The sequence below is a fragment of the Etheostoma cragini genome, chromosome 18 (genome assembly GCF_013103735.1).
Source record: "Etheostoma cragini isolate CJK2018 chromosome 18, CSU_Ecrag_1.0, whole genome shotgun sequence".
Taxonomy (NCBI): domain Eukaryota; kingdom Metazoa; phylum Chordata; class Actinopteri; order Perciformes; family Percidae; genus Etheostoma; species Etheostoma cragini.
Genome location: NC_048424.1, coordinates 21,715,251 through 21,731,877, shown reverse-complemented (window position 1 = coordinate 21,731,877; position 16,627 = coordinate 21,715,251). Strand labels below are relative to the sequence as shown.

At 42.2% G+C, this 16,627-nt stretch overlaps 2 protein-coding genes across 4 annotated transcripts in view; one reads left to right on the top strand and one right to left on the bottom strand.

The window, feature by feature from the left end:
* The window catches only part of LOC117961335, a 7,686-nt gene extending 1,439 nt beyond the window's left edge, over positions 1 to 6,247 (bottom strand). The window contains exons 1-7 of one of the 3 annotated variants that reach the window (XM_034899915.1): positions 5,870 to 6,247; positions 3,981 to 4,872; positions 2,487 to 2,876; positions 1,311 to 1,460; positions 1,078 to 1,221; positions 889 to 920; positions 109 to 243 (exon numbers count right to left, since the gene is read on the bottom strand). In XM_034899915.1, coding sequence (XP_034755806.1) covers positions 109 to 243; positions 889 to 920; positions 1,078 to 1,221; positions 1,311 to 1,460; positions 2,487 to 2,876; positions 3,981 to 4,848 — 1,719 coding nt within the window. In that variant the 5' untranslated portion in view covers positions 4,849 to 4,872; positions 5,870 to 6,247. Of the gene's footprint in view, positions 1 to 93; positions 244 to 888; positions 921 to 1,077; positions 1,222 to 1,310; positions 1,461 to 2,486; positions 2,877 to 3,980; positions 4,873 to 5,869 lie in introns of all 3 variants that reach the window. The other 2 variants (XM_034899913.1, XM_034899914.1) reach the window with 2 other exon arrangements.
* Positions 6,248 to 7,531: 1,284 nt separating this feature from the next.
* actr10 (actin related protein 10) lies at positions 7,532 to 16,306 on the top strand. The gene is made up of 13 exons (XM_034899927.1): positions 7,532 to 7,745; positions 8,940 to 9,012; positions 9,104 to 9,186; positions 9,303 to 9,411; positions 10,249 to 10,356; positions 10,666 to 10,733; positions 10,942 to 11,021; positions 11,694 to 11,729; positions 12,526 to 12,605; positions 12,720 to 12,793; positions 13,033 to 13,114; positions 15,130 to 15,331; positions 15,518 to 16,306. The coding sequence occupies exons 1-13, from the start codon at positions 7,669 to 7,671 to the stop codon at positions 15,697 to 15,699; spliced, it is 1,254 nt and encodes a 417-aa protein (XP_034755818.1). The 5' UTR covers positions 7,532 to 7,668; the 3' UTR covers positions 15,700 to 16,306.
* Positions 16,307 to 16,627: the final 321 nt, after the last annotated feature.

The following is a 16,627-nucleotide window of genomic DNA, read 5'->3' as shown; positions in this document are numbered from 1 at the left end:
GGGGTATAAATTTACTGTAATACTCAATACAAGGTTGATCCTCAAGAACAAGTGCAGTAAGTTATATGTGATAAATACAACTGGGTTATTGACCTCTGGCTGCCTGACCTTCCTCCTCTGGTGTTTGAAGCTGTTCCTCCTCTTGCGGTGAATCATCCTGATGCTGTAGAGGGCCCCGACGATCAGCAGGGCCCCAGTGATGCCGATGCCCACAGGGGCCAACATCCCAGACACATAACCCGCCTGCCGAGGGGGGAAACACAGAGTTCTGAACGGAGCAGGTTCTTAAAAACAAATTTAATCCGAGCAATCTTTCTTCTACTCCAAATGATCACAAATACCGGGTAACACTTACAATAAAGTACACAAAAAGGGTAGTTAATGATTAGTTATTGTTTCTGAAAGGATAACGAACGATTAATTAACTAACTTAATAGCTTAATAAGTGGCAATCTCCATAGAAACAATTATATTTAACAATTCAAAACATTTATATATTATTATGAAAAAACAAAACAAAAATTCTTTGAATTAAACAATTTCAAATTGCATTTAGAACACAAACCCATGTGGAAAATTCAGACAACTTAGGAGCAACAGGGGTAGTTTCCCTTCTGAAAGGGTAACTAATCATTAACGACCCTTTTTTGTGTACCTTGTTGTAAAGTGTTTAGACATAAAGGGGGGGAGGGGGGGGGGGGGATGACATGCAGCAAAGGGCCACAGGTGGGAACCAAATCCGCGACTGCTGCGTCGAGGACTGGGCCTCTGTAAATGGGCGCGCGCCCTTCCAGGTGCGCTACCCAGGCACAGGGATTATGTAACACTACTTAGTAAGGTAGTGGAGTAAGACCAAGACTTGTAAAGGGCAGCAGGGGGCAGTCTTACCTTTTCTCTGATCAGCTCCACCCAGCTCCGCACTGGAAGACAAGAGACACTGATTTAACTAGTTCTCTCTCATACTGGTAGTGGTTTAAATGTTTCTGGTTTCTTTCATGATGACAGCAAGTGATGGTCTGAGCATTAAATTCACTACGTTATTTCCAAGGCTATAAAAAGATGATGGAGTCCTCATACTCAGCCCCTGGTTGCGTTGAACCCAAACAGGAGGTGGAGGGATGGGGCTATAAGGAGGCTGCGTTGAGAATGTTTTAGGGGTTTCTGTCAGGTCCTCCTCGCTCTCATCCTCCACCGACTCCTCAGAGTTCTCATCTGGCTCTTCTGCGGGGAACCAAATCAAACTTCTACTCCAGGATCCCTATTTCTGAATACATTTTGCTTTAACGTCAGATGAAATCATTTCGTCTTACCCTCAGACTCCATCTCCTCCAACCCTGATCTGGATCTGGGTGCCGGGTGATGGGTTTTCATGGTTACCGTTGTCATAGAATGCTGGAAGGATGAGAAGGAGGGGCCAACGGTGGGCAAGTTCCCTTCAAGGTTTGGCGTCCTAGCAGCACCTGCACGTAGCAAATCACAAGGAGAAGGCAAGAGCAGTGGAGGTGTTTACACACTGCAGCTGCAACTCACAGCTCAGTTTAACATCTGACAATGTGTCTCCTACAACAAGATGCACTGTAAAAAATATGACGTCAAATCTACAGTAACTTGCATGCAACAATTACCTGCAAGTTACTGTGAATTCTTTTTACATTAAAGGTACCCAACTTCCATTTACAGTATTTTATGTATGCACTGTAAAATACAAAACAATTCAACACAACAAAAGATAAAAAAGTAAAAATACAGTAGTTCACTTCACTATTTACAGTAATATAGTGGCTAAATTGGGATTTTTTTTTTACTGTAATACTTAGACTACTGTGATTTTGTCATGGCGACAAGGTTGTTATGTAAACTTTACATCATATATAGTATTGTTAATGTGAAAACTAAAGGAAATAACTGTAGATTTCACAGATTATTATTATTATGTTATTATTATTAACAGTGTGGCTAATCCGACTTTGGGTGAACTTGTGTTGCATGTATTTGTTTGTGTAGTTTAAGAAAATGTCTATTCTTTTCTAATTTCTATTCTATTTAGATTTATTCTCAAGCAACCTTCAAGTCTCTACAAGTTCACATTAATTCTGAAGTGACATTGAATCCAACCAGAGGCTGCCTGGATGGAAACATCTTTTATCAAACTATGACCATGGTACTTTTCTTGATAGAAGACTGTTGCCACACCATCATGATGTACTGGGACACCATAAGTCTACTTTCAAACTGGAGTTTCGAATGTGTCTTCTCATACAAGTTAAGCATGCAGTAAACTAATTATCTTCCTGAAATTGGTAACTCCATCACACTTATAAATAATGACCCCTCTGCTTTGAAAGATGGCTGGCAGTAATGTAAAATCCATGTGACTTGTAGAAAAAAAAAGGCTTAATCATGCCAAAAACAGCCTTATGGTATATGAAGTCATTGTTCCACAGAGCATTATGTTGACATTGCGAGACATTGTCCTGCCACTTCACCTGTCTCAGAGTGGTCCTCCGGCTCAGTCGCAGCTTGCTGCTGTGAAACCGATGGACGAGAGGAGCTGATTGGCTCCAGGAGCTCCCCGCCAGACGTCTGCCAAGGGAGCGTCCAGTCTGGCATCAGCAGGGGTAGGGCATGCGAGGGACCGTCGCTGTCTGTCTCCAGGGTGACCAGTTGGTCCAAATCCACCTCTGACTGAGGCATTTCTCTGGTCGCCATGGCAGCAGGAGGCTGAGCGCTGCCGGGCACCAGCGTGACCGCTGCCACCGCTGCCCCCTCCGGGGTGACATCTTCGAAAGGCTCGAAGATGAGAGGGAGGGCCTCTGACGACATGGTGCCCTCTGTGGCTTCATCCTGAGACGGCGGGACCACTGTGTCCACTGGAACTGTGTCAACGCAATCACAGAGACAGAATGAGGGTCAGTGTATGTAGCATGCAGTTTGCAAAGGACAGAATTGCTTGGACCTTGTGGTAAAAATCAATCAAATACTGCAGTCTGAAAATGAAGTTTTTCTGAAGGTTCTCAGTTCACTGAGTAAACTGGGGCAAAGGAATCTCTGCTGAAACTGTATTGAGGACATTGGAGTATTTCTGGCAGAATGCAGCTTTTTGAAGGAGGTACCTCTTTGGACGTGCAGTTTTGCAGAAGCCGAGTTCACAGTGCAGCTAAGACACATGAAAGAAGGAATGTTTGAAAGATGGTTCTTTCTTAGGTAACGGGGGATCACAGAGGGGGGCTGTCACAGGAGAAACTGCCACTGCATATCACTCAGGCATTTCCTTTAGTCCAAAGCATTTCTAAAATAGGCTGAAAAATGCTTATAAAGAACGCAATCCTTTTACATAATACTGTTTGGGGAATTGAGTTTCTTCCTTTCCGTTCATCAAACAGACAATCCCCAAATTGACAGCAGGAACCCATATTGGCTCAGACAGACTCCTTTAATCTATTTCCCTCTCCTGCTTCACTGAATAATAACCTGTAAAACAGTCTGGATGGGGAGTGTGAAGGGTGGGAAAGAAAGAGAGGTTTAAGGGGGGTGTGTGGATAGAGAGAAAGGCGGGTTGACTCCTCTAACGACATGTATAACACACCCTGCCACCAGACCTTTCCTAGCAATTGTGTGTGTTCTCTCTTTTTTTGGTCCAGGCTCGAGTCAGGAATAGAAAGTAATTAGACTGCCACGGGTCCCAGCTGGGGTTCAAAGTGGAGTGTGGAAAAGCGAGCGCCTTTCTTTGCCAATCATCAAAGGCAATCTCTGCCGCGAGACGTTGCGTTTTCATTTCCGCCTCACTTTTTAATGAAGCCTCTTGAAACCCTGCAAACTCTAGCAAGCCAGAAAATAAAGCTTGTTGTGGAAGGAAGTCTTATAGGGTGACAATGGCTGCAGAGCATTACCTCTCACCAGGGATTTGGTGTGTCTTAAGTTTGAATAAGGCAATACGGAAAGACTATTTTGCTTCAACATTAATATGCTTTCAGACTTACCACCACTGGGCCTCGCCGCCTCAGTCCACAGGCTTTCCGGTCCATCCTCTCTGGGCATCAGGTTTAGTCCGATTTCAGGTAACAAAGGGTCTGTGAGGGAGGAAATTGTAGCTCCATCATTGCCCCAAATTGGCAAATGTGTAGAGGTCAGAGCGGAGGCAAAGACCGAGGGATGTGTGGGACTGTGGGAGGTCAGTTTTTGGATCCATTCTCCAGTATTTGGTTCTGCAGAGGATGGCAAGCTTGTTTCTGGATCTTTATCCTGGAGAGAATCACCATTACTGGGCAGTTTGGCTTCCTCACCTTGGTCTTTGCCCTCCCTGGCGGTGATGCTCAGCTGTGGTGGCACTCTTGAGGAGGCTAAATATCCATCTGGAGCAAACCCTGTGGTACTCCCGGCTGGACTTAACACAGGCTTGATACGCAGGCCAGGTATGTCCTCCTTATCTTCTGGATCAACAGACAGCACTAACTCTGACTGAGCGTCTCCCATCTCTGACGAGCTCCCGACCTCCTTTACCCCGCTCCTTTGGCTCCATGCTTCTCCGCCAGCATCACTCGACCCAAATCTTCCATCAAGGCTGTCCCCATTTTCGGCCTGCGTCACTGGATCCGTCCCCTCAGGACGTCCAAGTGGGCCAGCCCCTCCTTCTGGACCTGCATTCAATATCAGGCCAGTCACATGTTCTGAATCTGAGGGTTCAGACTTCACGTCTGTAGTGTGCGTTGACCCAGCAGTTGTCACTGGGCTGGCACACTGCCCATCACAGTCACTGTCCTGTGTGGGGGTGTTTGGGAGATGGACAGGGGTTCCATAGACACAGAGACATGTCCCAGCCAGCAGGAGGCGATGGAGGGTCCCAGACATCTCTGTCTCGTCTCTCAGTGCCTGCTGAGAGTGGACACAAATGAGAAATGCTAATAGGCTTATCTGATGTGTGGACAGTCCCTCAACGCTCTGCCACCAAGCAGCAGAGGTGGCGGTGTGGGGGGGGAGACAGGTTGACAGGGCACATTGAAAAAAGTGTGAACCTGCAGATGAAAGGGTCGGAATGCAATGTGTATTTTTTTTTTTTTTTTAGAAAATCATGGAGCCCGTGATAACCACAGATAACAGGATTAACTGGGTATGGCTGCCTGCCTTTGCTTTGATGCTGTTAGCAGCACCGTTTTGGTGAAATTCCTTTTCATCTCTTCTGTTGATTTTGTATTTGAAAGCAATGCTGGGCACGCGCGCACACACACGCACAGACAGAGGGAGAGAGAGAGAGAGACAGAGAGAGAGAGAGGGAATCTGACACAGCAATTCTTAGCACCCCTCCGCACTTCACCTATAAATAGCACCAGTTTTCATCCATCCTCTATAGGATCCTGTACAGATTTGCTGTATGCAAAATGAAAAAGACCTGATTCTCTTTGAAAAGAGGCCAATTGCCGAACGTACATTATCAAATGCTTCACCGGATTAAAAACAAATCCAACAACCATGCACAGCGCAGGTGTTGCTTCACATGACTTGACAGCAACAACCCACCTGATAATAAATTCCTGCTGACACCTCTGGTATTTACAGGGTGACACCCTGTAATATGACCTGAGCCAGACAACCGTGTGAGAGAAATCATCACCCAGCCCGGAAGATGTCTAACAATGTCACAATTCAACCCTCTTCCCGGTCAGCGCCCCCCCCCCGGGATCCACATTGAATGATCGTGCAATCCACACCAGACCACATCATGGCTCGAGCATTTGGACTGTGAACTAATGCGGTGTTGAATACTGGAGCTAATCATAGCCCCAAAGAGACTACAAATGCATTCCCTTAAAAGCGCATCACCCATCATATTCTGGAAATGAGAGCGAAATGAGATCAATAAAAAAAGAAATACCTTCCAGAGTTCATGACAGATCGCCGTGCCGGGGATGCAGACTTGGCTTTGCAGTGTGCAAATTCGGACCCGAATTCAGGAGTGTGGAGAGCAGGCTGAAGGAGAGGCTTGTTGTTGTGCAGCTCGGCGTCACTGACTGGAAGTCTCAATCTTCTCTACGTATGTGCGCCTGCTGCTTCACAAGTGCTGCCACCAAATGCTTCAAATCTGCAGGATTTATGCAAACAGACGGCGTTGGCATCTGCTTCATGATATCCGCGCTATTGCCATCGAGTGCATCTATTTCTTGTTGTATAATCTCCATTAAATGGGTTTATTGTCTTTCTCATAAGGGTTAAATGAGGCTCCTGGTGGTGCTGAATGGACAGCTCCTTACCCCCTGTGTGTAAGGTTGCTACTTAAAGAGAGCAGAGGATAACTTCCTCATGCTTCAACCTTAACATAAATATTAGGCTTTATTAAAAGTTGTGTTTTAAATGAACAGATTGCTGGGTTTAAAATGAGCTCAATGCATAATGCAAACATGTTCTTAATGCATTAATTAAATTAAAAGCAGTGAGTTGTTGGTTCATCAGTACTAGCCTACTGTGGCTTGCATAAGTTTGCACACCCGTGCTAAAGTTGTTTAAAAAGAGGAATGAAAGAACAGCTTTTGGAAATTGAACTTACTGCTTTTGAACTTAGGAAAATCAAACCTTTAAGGACACCAATTTTCTTTGAAAATGGATAATGTATTATGAATAAATAAATGATAAATGATTTCTATGTCATATCTCATATTTTCCAATCTGAAAAATACACGGTTAATTATAATTAATGTGAACTATAACAGAAAGAGTCTACATTGGATATGGTTAAGATGTTGTGGTTTGTTTGGTGTAAAAGAGCTCTGTTAGAAAACAAGAAGATAACACAAAAGGTATAATGCACATGTTCTTGCATTATTATTTTGAACTCCCTGTTTCCTCATTCTATTAGATTGTGAGCAAATATGCTCCTGTGCTAAACAAATCATTTTTTGTGAACCGCAGATTTATTTCTTTGGGACCACCCGGGCCCTTTCAATTAGCACAGTTAATCCAAAATGGCACAGCATGCAAGCAGGTGCATGTATGAGCATGAGGTCGAAAATGACTGAAACACCAAATACAGTTAATGATATGGTAATTTGAAATGGTTATTGTCTTAAAAATGGTATGATTATTTGCTTTTATTTCCATCAGAGAATCCTGTAGGGACAGAGATCCAATATTAGAAAATATGGATTATCATCATCATCATCAACCATGGGTTACATGTATGTATCAATAGTTAGAGGGACAATCAATAGAACTTTTTAAGAACCTTTTTTACCATTTATAATCATTTGACAACAGTTCCCTGCCCCCCCTAAAATACATTTTTTCCCCAATGTTTTAATGAAGCCTATACAATAGCTACACAACACAACATAAGAAAGACATCACAACATCTGCAAAATGGATGGAAACCATACAGGACATGTGTACTTTTAACTTGTCTGTAATTTAATTTATTCTATTTTTAAAGTTTATTAATGTTCACTTTTTGTATTTAAAAAGTCTGCATTTGATTGCTTCATCTGAGTATTTGGTGAAAACAAAGCTTTCATCATTTTGAGCATGTTTTGATCAGGCAATCGGCGTGACGTCATCGCGTTTCTGACGCCCCTACCCAACCCAACCGGAAGACAACAGTTTTTTGTCCATCTCTTTGATCAATGCGATGAAAATTTGCTTCTGTCAAAGCTAAGAGCTGACATTCTTCATTCAAATAATAAAATGCCCTTATTTGATGGGTTGGGAAGCGGGGGAGAGAAGACTGCGATCGTTATAGACTTAGGAGCAGCGTACACAAAGTGAGTAACGTCACCAGCCGTTGGCACGTCTTGTTAACATAGCTAGCTAGCCCTTCGGTTAGCAAAATAAGCTAATGTATATTTATTTACTGAACTAACTGTACGTTAACTTCCCGTGTCTTGGCACTTTAGCTAGGTCTATAAAAGCACACATGTACATATGCACAATTGTACACCAGTAGAAAATTAGCTAGAAAGCGGACAGTCAGATCTACCTAGCTAGCTAGCAAACTAACTGACGTTAGACATGTCTGTACTTAGCTTGTGTGTTAGCTAATGCCAAATTAAAGCTAAGATAAAATCCAATAAGTAAAGACAGACAACTGTACTGGACGCCAATAGCCTCTTATAGTCCGCTCCATTGCCAATTATAGTTTTTCAACATTACATTTTTGCATTTGGGTCAACTTCTGACAATTGAGTCCATTTCATGCTGTAGCTAAACTTTGTGAAAAGAGTTTAGCTAGCTAGACATGCAGGTATAAAGAAGCTTTTTATTTTATTGGTGGAAATTGGATTACATTAGATGTAGCTAACTGACCAACTGAACAACACATAAGTTCTGCTTCATCAGTCCAGACAAGCTTCTAACTAATTACTAACCCATGGTGACTGTTGTTATAGTGACCTTGCTCTATAGTTTTGTAAAGCTAATCTGATAGCTTCTGATAGTAAAAGTTACTTCACCCACCATTATATTTGACACATCCCAGCATTTAGGGTATTTACAATAAGCTTATTACTGGAGATTTACCAAAAATGCCATAGTACAATTTCGTATGGCTTCAGTAATACATAATCCATGTTGCTGTAATTTTAGGCAAATTGATTATGTAATAAAGATGAGAGACTGCCCTGAGGCAAGTCACATGCCGATCATGAGGACTGTTGTCTTTTTATAAAGATGTCTTTGTCTACAGTTACTGTCTAAACACATTTGACACAAAGCTGCACTGTTATTATATTTATATGCAACTTACTTAAACGACTTTTGCTATTTCAAAAAATGATTGTATAGCCCTTTAAGCCAAGTCTTTGTATGCAGCTTTGCTTGTGTTCTGCAATCTGTACGAGCCTAAAAAAGGTTACTGATTGTTTTAGTCTTTCTAGTTATATTATTAAACTATAAGTATAAGTCTTCATTTTTTCTTCATGGCCTCTTGCAGCTCAGCTGGTAGTTTCTGTTTGTTACAGATGCGGCTTTGCAGGGGAAACGGGGCCCAGGTTCATAATTCCGAGCGAGATCCGGAAACCGGGACAGCAGCAGGTGAGACATCGCTGTGTTTTGCTGAGTGTAGTCATTTGGTATGATGTTTGGAAACTGCAAATTGTATGTTAATGTGGTGTCTGACTTTCAGGCCATCAAAGTGGTTCAGTACAACATCAATACAGAAGAGCTCTATGTCGTCCTCAAAGAGTTTATCCATTTACTGTACTTCAGGTGAGACTCTGCTGCATTAGTTATTCATTCTAAGTGTTAAAGTTCCTTTATGAATTACACGGGCTGTGGTCCTGCCTCATCATATCAAAGTTTTTCTTCCCATTTGTCTCAACCAGGCACCTGCTAGTGAACCCCCGCGACAGAAGGGTGGTCATCATCGAGTCCATCCTCTGCCCGTCTCACTTCAGGGAGACACTCACCAAGGTTTTCTTTAAACAGTTTGAGGTATGGAAACCAACCAGAGAGGTGTTTTATAGCTGCACAAATGTTAGGCAAAAAGTGTTGACGTTGACCATGCGTGTCACAGATGTACTTATGGAAATATACTTCATTTATGCTCCAAAATGGGATTTCCACATCAATTTGAAAAGTATAGGGACTTCAGTGTGACTGCAGTAAAGAAAGTCCTGCAGTATCTTCTTTTTAACCCTTGTGTTATCTTACCGTCAAAACCGTAAAAATCAACACTTTTGTTTAGGCTTTTTATCAATTTTTAAAGCTTTTTCTTAAGTTTTTGTCCCTTTTTTTCCAACATTTTTGATGCATTTTTCAATGCTTGTCCCTTTTTTTGAAGTTTTCAACACTACGTAACACTAACTTATTAATTTTAGTTTTACAGTTATTTTTGGAATTTACGGTCAATAAACCTAATTTGTAGGATATTATACCTAATGTTTGAGTTAGAAAAGCAGAAATTAGGAATTATTGAGACAAAAATTAAAGGAATGGATGTTGATGGATACTCATTTTTTAATAATTAACTTTTACTCAAGACTATTTGGAAACAACTTCTTTTTATTTTATTTAAATGCTACAAAATGGAATAACACGCCCAAAAATTAATGGAAGAAGAGATTTGTACTTGGCAAAGAGCGTTGTCTGGAATCATTCATGTTATTTTGGGGTAATTTAAAAAGAATGATGATATAGGAAAAAGGGATCTGTGTGTGTGTGTGTGTGTGTGTGTGTGTGTGTGTGTGTGTGTGCGTGCGTGCATGCGTAAGTGCGTGCGCGTGTTTGTGTGTTGTTTTCTATGTGTTATTCTTTGATGGTGTTTTCCAGGTGCCCTCTGTGTTGTTTGCCCCAAGCCACCTCATGGCCATCATGACTTTGGGAATCAACTCGGCGCTGGTGATGGACTGTGGCCACACAGAAACGCTGGTGCTACCTGTATCCTTTTTCCTGTCATCTTGGAGTCTTTGACCATTAAAGGTACATCTCACTGGTTAGGTAAAGGTAATCAGGAGAGAAGATGGGTGTGAGTTTAATCTCCGGTTGTCCATTCGAGAGAGTGGTCCAGAACACATTTAGATCAGTCCAGTGCAAAAACTGGAAGCAGAGGGCGACTGTCTTACTTTTGATGGATTACTGATGTGTTATTCCATTGTTCTATGATATTTCTGATTATGTACATGCAAAAAGAAGGTTTATTGTATTGTGTATAAACTGTATCTGATAATGCCTTAACTGTAAAATCAGGTTTATGAGTGCACTCCTATTCTTCCAGCTTGGGAGGCTTTGCCTTTGGGAGGGAAAGCCATTCATAAGTAAGTAGCTCTAACAGATTCCAGAGGAGTGTGCGACTTTGCAAGTTGTTATATTTTGTGCACACTTGTCTGTGAAAAGAACACTTATTTTTTTACACAGCTGATCCATGTTGATTGCAAATCTTGCGACTGTAAAATGGAACCTTTTATAGTTTCTGATGTGCTTTTCCCCTACCGTTAACATAGCATCTCTCTGTATTTATTAAAGAGAATTAGATGGACTTCTTGTGGAACAGTGCACTGTGGACACCGACACCACCACTGGGCAGAGTGTACCAGCTGCTATTGGTAATTACAGGAAAACCACGTTTTGTCTTTTTGAATGGATAAACTGACATGGACTGCTGATTTGTTTTACAATGCAGAAAAAAACACAATGGCTTTTACCTATTTTGCATCATTAACTATTCATAAGCAGAGCTGGTTTCTGAGTGACATTAGAGTGAAGCCCATTCTCAATTTTTGAATTATACATATGCATACAGTCTATTTTAGAGTTTTCTCCCCACACTGTTTCTTGATGGAGGAACCTGAAGCATCGTGTTGAGCTGTGAGAACCAGAGCTGCAGCAGAGTTAGAGAAGCTCCACTTATATATACAGTACATCAATAATTAAGCCAGCCAGCCGCTTGACTGTTAAATGAACTGCACTTCTGCAGTAAGCACAGAGGGGCTGAGATCTCTGTAATCAACCCTTTACACTGTGCATGATTCACAGAGAGAAATGAATGCCCACAAATCTAAATCATACAGGATTTGTTAATTAACAGTAGTGACAAAATACCAGAATGCCAGATTCTATGTTCGTTTTACCTATGTTTATTTGACACTTCTGACATTCCCCAAACTCCTGCTTCTGCCTCATCACACATCTAATTTGGAAGGGAAATGGATCATTTGGGAATACGCCAATCAGTAAAAAAAAAATTAAGTTTCACTTTGTTTATGTGTGTTTTTCAGGAACTATCCCAGAGGAGACTGTGGAGGATATCAAGGGTAGGTTTGATGGAGTTTAAAAAGTTTAATTATTCCCTTCCAAAGGCAGCATTCCCCAAAAGAAACAACACAAAAGATCCAAACTTCTATTGAGACTGTGTTTGCTTGCTTCCTTCCTTACCATCCGTCCACTGGAGTATTGTCCTAGCTATAAAACTGATGTGTGTTTCATAATGCTAGAGATATCTCATTTATTTGGTTTGTGCTGCAAAATAGTCCATGTCAATTAAGTAAATCCTGCCTTGGACTGACCAAAGTTTTAAAAACAGTAGCTAGCTGATGTTGTCCTTACTTAGCTAGTGTGCATCAGGGGTAAGCCTCTCGTCTCTAAGCGGAGCTCCCATGGCGCCATTTTAATGCTACAAAGCCATCACCTGCTGTTAGCATCGCATTGACTTCCATTAATTTCGGCTCCACTTTGACAGGGAATTACTTTACATCTGAAGCATTTAAAGACTAAATTTGTCCGTTGTTTATTTCTAAAGAAACAGGACAATGTGTAAAAGGCTCCATTACCTTGTAGCTCACGTTATGGCTCCGCAGCAGCTGTTTTTATAAAACTAGGCTAATGATTGTGTCATAACTGCGCAATGTGTAGTACAACAAAAATATGGTGTTTTTTGAAAATTAAACCATGTAAACCTTTTCTGGTACAACCTCGAAATACAATTATGAACCTGAAAATAAGCAGAATATGGGTGCTTTAAGGACATTGGTGTAAATGTTAATCCTTAGTTATAAATGTGTCTTTTAGTTTGGACGTCTGCTCATTAGTCTTGTCTCCTGTCTCCTGCAGTCAGAACATGCTTTGTCAGTGACCTGCACAGAGGCCTTCAGATCCAGGAAGCCAAATTTAACCTGGATGGTGCAGCTGAAGTAAGTGCCATGTTGGTTGTCTACTGGTTTTTATATGTAACCACATGTTTACATTGAATATTGCATTACTGTGGGTTTATTTCCAATTCTCCCGTCTTGTGAATGTGTTTGCAGCGTCCAGCCCCGCCTCCAGATGTTGACTACCCTCTGGATGGGGAGAAGATCTTGCACGTCAAAGGATCAATCAGGTAGCTCATCAAATGATGCTTTCTGTTTTGGCTTTTTTTAACTGGAGGTATTTCCATGGGTGTTTGTATTCTTAATTGCAGTCATGTTTCCCTTTGTCACGGTAGAAGGTCCTTCTGTAAAATGAGCAGCTTAGACTCTGGGTTTGTCTCATGCTGTACCGTCTAACTGTGGGACAATACATTAGACTTGTTTCCCCCCCAAAGTCACTTATTACATTTTCTCTCCTTTTTTTCTCCAGGGACTCTGTGATGGAGATCCTGTTTGAACAGGACAATGAAGAGAAGAGTGTCGCCACCCTGATACTTGATGCTCTGGTCAAGGTAGAGAAAAGTTATTCATTCCATCTGTCTTGGCAAGTTTGAGGGCAACTTGTTGTGTTTATGAGCAATCACTACTTGATGTGGTATAAAAGTAACAAAAATGTATATTCTCTTGTCAAGACAGGAACAAAACTTGACAGGAAACTAAAAGTATGGTAGTGAAAACGTCATAAGAAGCTTAATGCCTTTTAATCTCAGGGTTTAATAAATCTGTCTGCAATGAAATCTTCTTTCATTTACACAAATACCACACAATCCAAGGTCTTAATTTCATTATTGATGTTATTACAATAAATTGACACCTCTTCAATGTACGTAAAAGGAGCTTTTCTTACGTCCATGTATTTAAAGGTTTCCCCTGTGTTAGAGCATGCATGTGGCAGCAGGATGGTATGATCTTGCATGGTTCTCTTTACCATCTTTTGTGCCTTGGTGTCGACATTATTACATTTGGATTTTTCCTCATTAATCTTCTCTTGTGGTGGATATCCGTTGGAACCCATTTGGGCCTAATTACCCTTCTGTCAGACTCACTTTTTCCTCCAGCGTGCTTTGGAGGAGGGTCTGGCTACTCCACATAGCATTCGGGGATTGGGAGGAAATTATGCACTGGTTTATTGGCATGTCTTTAAACCCATCACAATTGGAGAAAGCTGTGGAATTGGCGAAATAGGCTCGGAAGGAACTTGTTGTGGTGAAACATGTGCGTTTAATAGTAGTTTTAGTTGTGCAACAGAAAACTGAGATTGGACAGATAGTCTAGCTAGTTGACTGGATTTACCCTGCGGAGATCTGAGGACCAGGTAGCCATAGTCCTCAGATCGCACAGATAGTCTAGCTAGCTGTCTGGATTTACCTTCCAGAGATCTGAGGACCAGGTAACCATAGTCCTCAGATCGGACAGATAGTCTAGCTAGCTGTCTGGATTTACCCTGCAGAGATCTGAGGACCATAGTCCTCAGAAATCCACCCGAGTGTAAAATGCAAACACAAAGGAAGTCCCAAGCAACGGATATCTGGCTTAAATGAGTGAAATCTGGCAGATTTTCTGGCTGCGACGGAGTAATCCCAGAAGTGGAACGTCGAGGATATTAGCCTACCATGCTGTGAACATTCAGCGTCTTTGGCAGATGGAATGCAGAAACCCAGTTTTGTTCACCGTGGAGTTGAGTGTACAGTTTGACTCAGCGCGGTTGCTATATCGACACTCAACTGAGGCCATTCCCTGGAACACTGTTGTCCATGTGGGGATCCAGTCAGCCCCGGACAGCCTCATTAATCTCAGTGGGTACAGCAGCAGCAGCAGACACTACACAGCACTCAGGCTTTAACTGCTACAGAAATACATTTAAACCCCAAGCTGTGCACTACTCTACTCATTATATATGGATATATCACCAGAGACGGCACTGCAGTAATGCCTGCTTCAGCTACTTTCATCCATCACAATTTCAGACACAGCACAGAAAGTGCCGTCCTGTAGTGGAGGAACTGCTGCTTCCTGCTGCCTCATGTTTTCCTCCTACTGCACTGGCTGTGGACATACAGTAGATGACCATAAAAGCAAGTTTTTAATGTAATGTATCTCTAATCTGGCGGTCATTTTATTGACAACGCCAGCACCCCCTGCACACCGTCATCAGCACCCAGAGGGGCCCGTTCAGGGGAAGGCTGCTCCTTCCAAAGTGTGGGACCAACAGACTCCAGGACTCCTTTGTCCCTGATGCCATCAGTCTGTACAACTCCTCATTCGGGGGGGAGGAAATATGGCAAAGAGGACAGTACATACACACCCGGACTCACATAAATACCTAACAGCTTGAACATGTGACTCAACACGGACACTTTGACTGATAATTTATGCTAAATGTCAATTATTACTGTTATCGTTGTTATCTTTATATTGTCTTCTGTACTGTATTCTTGCTAAAACTGTAAGTCTAAGTCTGTCAGGGTGAAGCGAGCTGATAAAACCATGTGAAGGGTCTAATTTGTGGGCTTGTGTTTCCCTGCAGTGCCCCATTGACACACGTAAGGTGCTCTCAGAGAACCTGGTGGTGATCGGCGGCACGGCCATGCTGCCGGGTTTCCTGCACCGCCTGCTGGCCGAGCTACGCCTCCTTGTGGAGAAACCCAAGTACAGCAGCGTGCTGGCCAGCAAGAGCTTACGTTTACACGCTCCGCCTGCCAAGCCCAACTGCACCGCCTGGCTCGGAGGTCAGATAAGGAGTTTTTTACTTGAATATCTGCTGAACTGAAGGCTTTCCCAGAAGGCAGTATACTGCAAAAAACATGTCTTTTCCCAGTTTTTTTAGGCAAGAAGAATTTTGAAAAATAAGTATTTATGTATCATTTGGAAAGCTCTTATCACCCTGTATTCATACTGTCCTCTGTCCTCAACAGGTGCTATCTTTGGGGCGCTGCAGGATATCCTGGGCAGCAGGTCAGTGTCACGAGATTACTACAACCAGACAGGCCGCATCCCAGACTGGTGCTGCTTGAGCTCCCCTCCTCCCGAGTCGCTCTACGAAGCAGGGAAGACGCCTCCCCCCCTCATGAAGAGAGCCTTCTCCACAGAGAAGTAGAGTGATCTGTAACGTACTCTCCTTTCCTCCACGTGATAAAACAGTTCAGTAATCTTAAACGTAACATCTCAACTCAAGTCTTGTTAATGTGTTAACTGCATCAAACCGCTCTAGATGTTTTTAATGTCTAGTAGTCACACGCACGTTTTTGAATGAAGAGATTGTTTGATGAGCTGGTGTCTGACCTCCCCAGTAAGAACAGATTTGGGGATTTTAGCCGTTTACGTTGATATTCTACAAGTGTTAGAATTTCAAATAGGTCCTGTGCTACACGCAGCCGTGTCTTCGGTTTTATTTTACGTCTCATTGGCGAAGACGGAACCTGTACGTCACCTACTTCTGCATTTTGTTGGCATTAAGACTGAAAAACACATTGTGTTCAGCAGACATGTTTCCAATGATTACCAAATTGTGCTTTAGTAATCATTTGTCCAGCAAAAATGCAGAAAATATAAATGTTTTCTAGTGGGATTTGTGGACAACTGACTGTGTTTTTGACGGTAATGTCCCATGGAAGTCTTTCCAAAAAGAAAGAAAGTTAAACTTATTTATTGTTTGAATCTCATAGTGTAAAGTGGTTGTTGAACTCATTAAAGGACCTGCACACACCCAAAGGTGTTCTCAGTTATTTCATGTTAAAATGGGGTGGAGGTATCCTAGGAGATAATAAGTCCTCCCACCCTTCAGAAGTGGTGCACATGCAACAGGACGGTCAGGGACAAGTGGATTAGATCCGAACACATCCAATATGAGCAGTGTCTAGTCAAGCTAGATTACTGAAATCACCTGTGTGTGTGTGTGTGTGTGACGTAGTTGTGTGTGTAAAACCATCTTCCAAACAATGCCATCTCGCAAGGTAATTTTTATATCCAACCAATACAACAAGTAAATATTTAGAATTCAATCAGACTTTTTCCTGTCCTTTTTT